Here is a 6,020-nt window from a genome sequence, read left to right on the forward strand (position 1 = left end):
CTTCCCATTGGCAAAGCAGCCCTCTGGCGCATGCTGTTTCATATTGACTTCGGGTCCCATTAACACCTTTTCCAATGCAGCGAGGATGGTCTCCGGATTGTTGCTTTGGTTCGTAGCCCACGAGATCTGGTTGCCCCTAAAACGTAATCAGCAGGCAAACATATCCCGGCCAGTTAGATAAACTTACTCCAAGCTCGGCCCAACATACTCTTGGTCCGTCCGAGTACAGTTCTCAGCGGCCAACGCGGGGATCTCGTATGGCCAGGCCGCCAATGACTATGGGGTGATATGCATACATGAGGTTAGGTATTTTTTATGATAACTTTTGTAAATTATTTTTCAACTTTCAGATGATTATTATTATGGATTTAACAAGTTTTATTTTCTCCTTAGAAAGTGTATTCGGATATAAGTTAACAATTTCTTGTTAACAATTGGGACAATATTATCATTGGCCTTCTGTACATATCTTGCATGTATTAATCATATTTGGCATGTGCTTAGTAACTTTCTTTCATTACTACTTTTATAAAATAAATTGTGGCAATAAATCTGACATCATTTTGTATCTTATTCACATCCCTTCTCTCTTCTTTCCTACTAACTGTTGGGGTCGAAAAACCTTCTCTATGCATGCTCTGCTTTCCCGTTGCCACTTTTACAACGACTAAGGTTATTTCTTGCAAAACAAAATTCAAAATTCAACCAAAAATTCTTAACAAATCCTAAAATCCTTTCTTAAAATTAACATATAGCCGTCGCGCCACCAGCAAATTATAATAGCCGACCAACATCACTAAATAATCCGGAATTGTATGCGGAAGCGTACACGGGACGGGGTGCATACGATGCGGTACCGCCTCAACAACGAGCACCCAATAGTAAAGTTTGACGACAACAACACCAAAAGGAGCAACATCAACAGCAAAAGCCATTGTTAAACAACTACCATTGTCGCCAGGACTATAAATACAACTTCAAAGTGCTGATATACAAGCTAATGCTAAAATTAATAGAAATACTGAAGATAATAAGAAATAAGTGTAAGGATAATGAATTTGGATATGAGATCAGAGGAGATATGGGACAGCGGGTGGGTCCTTGCCACCGCTACTATAACCAAAAGGAGGAGAGAATCACAACCACACAATATTCCTTGAAATTTCTCAAGTTTTTTATAAATTATTAGTCCGTATTTCATTGTATTATTCTGATGATCGCATGGCACTTAGGAAAAGTGTACAGAGTCGCGAGAATTTCAAAGAAAAACTAATTTCGAATTACTGTATTATAAAGTTAGGATACGATAAATAAATAATTATACATATATACAAGCATACATACTTCCTTTCGTCCTATTTTTGTAATTAACGTATATTGTATGTATTTGAATTTGAGCAGGACTTTCTTTTTTAAGAGAAACGTGAAAATTGTAAGCTCGGGTAGACCTCGAGGATGTTTGATATAAGTCGTGAGGGAAAACAAACAAAAAGAAAATCAAATGTGAGTAGAAGTAGAAGCGACACAGAAGCAGAAACACAAGACACAACCCTTTATAGGTAGAACTACTAGACCAGCCCACTTAAGACAAAGAAAGAACATTAAAGATATAAATAAGAAATGAATTTAGGAAACTTTAAGAAATGATAAATATAAAAAATTTGCAAAATGAATTGCATGAATGTGATAAAATCAAACATTTTCTTTTGCACTGATTACAAGGTTCCGGGTGTGATGTGTGTTCGGTTTTAGGATCGTTTGAATTTTGGTGAGTGGGAGAGATCCAAAGGTTTTTAAGGGAGTTTTTCACCATTTGTTACAAGAATATCTTTCACTGCCTTCATTGTTTATTCATTTATGAGGTTATTTTAGATAAAATAATTTATATTGCTTCACATGCAAATAGGACAGTTAGTGCTCCCAAAAGTCATCTGACCTCCACATACCTTGACTACTTAAATGTGTTCTTTTGACCAAGCTCGTTCTTTTGATATACAGCTGTGAAAAAAATAATAGCAGTGACTTGGCATTCAAATTCAGTAATGGTAGTCCAAAGAAAAATAAAGACAATTCCTTTCTTTTTTGTTTAAAAAAAATCGAACATAGTGTCAGCAGTGCAAAAAACAAAGGCTCGAGAAAAATAGGAGTCGACTTTTTGTTTCGAAAAAAAAAGAGTTCAGTGAAATAATTAATACAAAAGTCCCACTGGAATATTTATTCAGAGTAATTTTATACACTTTTTTTGGAAGTAGGGTAGGTGAATGTGTTTACGCACAGAGTGTTGGACTCCCGCAATAGTACGCTGTCGGACTACCAACTAAACACCTGCCTGGCGTCAAAGAACTAGCCTGGAATCGTTTGACACATTACTTCGGGCTAGCTCTCACGGTTTGAGAGCCTTCAAGTCAGAGAATTCCTTTCACCAAGGGGAGGGGAGGAGAGGAATGGATTTGTCAGTTCAGGAAACCCCTTACCGTTCGATCCTTCTGCCGGTCGAGTTCAATCTACTTCGCAATATTCTCCCCCCTCCCGCAAGCGAAAAAGGTGTGTTCAGCGTCGTCCGCCACTACGTTGCAGAACACACAATCAGGATATCGCGCCTTCTCAATCCTGTGCAGGTAAGACTGAAAACCTCCATGCCCACTTAGAAGTTGGGTAAGGAAGTAATAAATCTCACCGTGTGTTCGGTTCAACCACGGGTCTAAATGGTCGATGAGTCGCGCAGTCCATCTGCCCCTTGGATCATTTTGCCAAGAAAGTTGCCACTCGATAAGGGTGCGTTGACGTTCTTCACGCGCAACTACGTCTTTTAAGTTCTCGCCAGCGGTAGATAGCTTTGCGCTCCTTATCAAAGACAACGGGGATCACTCCCGCGACCACCATCACAGTCGGTTCGGAGACGGTGCGATAAGCAGACGCCACTCGCAAAGCTTTGTGGCGCAGCGGGGTTTACAACAGTCGATATATACAAAACCTTTATATCTGAAGCGTCAAGCTGGAAGTCTTTCAACTTATTTTTATATAAGTTCCCATATCCCAGATTTCTTTCCTCAGTCTGCACCACAATTCTTTTTCATATTTTTCAACAATTCTTTCCACCAAACAACACCCTTTAGCTTCCCTCATCCGATATTACCATATTGCACTGTCTGCAGCTTGGTTTGTAACTTGATTATGCCGGTTCCACACGTTTGGCTTTTTGCTGCAAACTCCAAACCTCCACAAAAGTTTGACAGACCAAACATCGCCATCCACACATTTGCGACTGCGTTAACCTTTTCCGAGCAGGCAAGCAAACTCTCTTTAATTTCTCCAAATAACCGACACTCGATCGAGTCGGTTGCAAGCGCTTGCAAACCTAAAAATTAAGCCAAATACTCTATCCACACGTTTACGGATTTAGTAATTGGATCGTACATCTGCAATGGTCCGCGCAAAAACGGCGTAAATCGTAATGGATACAAATGAGCAACTGATATCCCATTCAAAATTTTAATTGTGAAGTTCGATGCTCTTGAAAAATTCAGCCCTGACATCCGGCCTACGGTACGAATTCCTTTGCTACCTGTGAGATCACGACGTTCTGTTATAAAACCTTAGAACTCTTTCAATTATTTTTGCCATCCGGGACATATTCAACCAGTTCTCCCAATCTAAGATCCCATTTGGTGATGTAGGCTTATCGCTTGCACGGCATCAAATGTGGGAAAAACGTAAGATGAAAGAGACTGCATGGCTTGTACTCCACAAAGGAGAGAACATGAAACATACAAGACACGCAAAATATTCTTACAGAGAAAATACACAAAACCTTTCATACCTGAAGCGACGAGCTTCGGGTTTCCGACTGTTTCAGAATGTCATGTTTGCAAACGACAGTGAAGTGTTCAGCTCAGGTTTGGTCCTCGTTAGTGGTGATTAAGTTAGGGTTGTGTAATTAAACCCATTGACGACCGAGGGTGGAATCCGCACAATTGGTTGCTAAGATGGTTTCAATGAAATGTATGCCTGATTTGCTCATAACACATCACCAGCGCCGAAATTAATATTTGTGGGTCTTCAAAATAAGTAACGAAATAATGTTTCGAAAAAAATGTCAAATGGGAGAATAAAGCCTTACATGATTAAGCCAAGGCATAGGTTGAAGACCGCTTGCTTTAAGCTTTTTTTCGCTCCCAAATAAATGAGATGTGGTATAAAATTCCGTTAGCCCAATTCACTTTTTGTTATAACTGGAGTGGCGCAGCGGGGTAAACAACATTCGAAATTTATTTCACGGCCGCGGCTCCAGCTGCAGTCCTGCCCGCTGCTGCTTTTATTTGCTCGAAGAAGCTCATCTTTGGGTCGTGCATTAAACCAAGGTGTTAACCGCTGGTTTTGCCTCTATAGTCAACTTGCCAATCGATATGGGACACAGGGTTGGGATTCTCCTTCTGGTCAAGATGATTATTTTGATTTCTTTCAGCGCAAGGTTGAAACCGTGAGCAGTCATCCATCCGCTTACCCGTCGCATCAATATGCCAAGTCTGCTTTACGCCTGTTCAACAGTGCACAATCGACCAGGCGCGATTCTTAAAGCATATCGAGTCTCAAGCAGACTATCATAGGAATCTTTCCAGAGATCCCGCCCTAGGATGGATCCCTGTGCTACTCCCGACCGGATTTCCATCCTCCCTTAGCCCTCTAGCATCTCATAGAGCAGGGAGCGGTCTTTCAGATAATCTTCGTGATTTAAAGCAGGGCTCGAAGCAACACTCGACGCACTGAAGTATCTGTATAATGTTTTTGGTCGTCCGGGTTTCCCAGAGTTTAGCTTTCTGGGTCTTTATCTGGTTGGTTTTGGCTGTTGATCCTTTTGTCTCATTTCGTCCTCTGCTGCAACATCCAGCTGTGTAGATCCATGACTTTTCATGGTGTACTCTTCATTTATTAAAACATCTCTTGTAAAGACAATTTTTCCTTTGTCGTTTAATCTGACTCTGTAGGCCTTGGCTGTGTCCCTGTATCCCACAAGTCTTCCTTCTTTTGAGTTTTCGTCCAGTTTCCGATGACCTGGCCCCTTTTTCAGGACGAACGCCTTCGCACCAAACACTTGAAATCTGGTTTTCTTTCAAACCATAATTCGAATGGAGTTGACCCTCCATGGCTTCTACTGGGACATCTATTTCTCAGGTAGTTTGCAGTTGTGATGGCTTCTCCCTAATATTTCGTCGTAAATTCGGCCTGAATTAGTAGACATCTTGCCATATCGACGATCGTTCTGTTCATGCGTTCGACAACGCCATTTTGTTGTGGTGTATACGCATCGCACGACGATGTATTTTTCTCCAACGGTTTTATCCCAACGGCTTGTCTCTTCGATAAATTGACCACAGCGTCCATGTGCAAGTAACAAGTCTTGCATGCCATAAATCCGCATTTTTTGTGCGAGTTTCTCCAGTCGTTGCTGCCTTCACTTGTTCTCCAGTTTCCCGTAGGTAGTACAGATCTCCAATCCGATCTGCAATCATCTTGATTTCTCCATTCAGGTCCTTGATAATCGCGCCATCTTTTCTAAACAAAATCGCTCGATCGTTTCGCGTGATTTTCGACACAGAAATGAGATTTGTCCTAAGATCCTTGGCAAGTTAGGTGTTATACAAATTCAGCTGTACTTCTCAAAGCTCGGCGGTAGACCTTTTAGTATTAATACCAACTAACATATCCTTAGGTATATCAATTTCCATACTTTCCAGTTGTTCTACTGCGCTGGTGAATGTGTCCAGCTTCTCACGGAAATCGCCATCCTCGTCAATCTTGAATGACGTAATATCGGTCAGCAATTCTATCTTACGAACTGACCCCTTGGATGTGTGGACTGATTGCAAATTGTCCCAAACTTCTTTCGAAGTGGTACACTTGGACACGGTCTTCAATTCCGCGTCGTCAATCGACAGGATAATATCGTTCGTGGCCTTCTCTTCATTGCTATTCCAACGCGTCAATTCGCGTGTTGTTGCATCACTTCTAGTCGGAATTGG

General features: G+C 41.2%; 1 protein-coding gene across 2 annotated transcripts in view; it reads left to right on the forward strand.

The window, feature by feature from the left end:
- The window catches only part of LOC119650694 (disintegrin and metalloproteinase domain-containing protein 10), a 299,715-nt gene extending 298,033 nt beyond the window's left edge, over positions 1-1,682 (forward strand). For both annotated transcript variants that reach the window (XM_038053675.1, XM_038053673.1), the window contains one exon: positions 756-1,682. In XM_038053675.1, coding sequence (XP_037909603.1) covers positions 756-780 — 25 coding nt within the window. In that variant the 3' untranslated portion in view covers positions 781-1,682. The remainder of the gene's footprint in view (positions 1-755) is intronic.
- Positions 1,683-6,020: the final 4,338 nt, after the last annotated feature.

The sequence above is a fragment of the Hermetia illucens genome, chromosome 3 (assembly GCF_905115235.1).
Source record: "Hermetia illucens chromosome 3, iHerIll2.2.curated.20191125, whole genome shotgun sequence".
NCBI classification, from domain to species: Eukaryota; Metazoa; Arthropoda; class Insecta; order Diptera; family Stratiomyidae; genus Hermetia; species Hermetia illucens.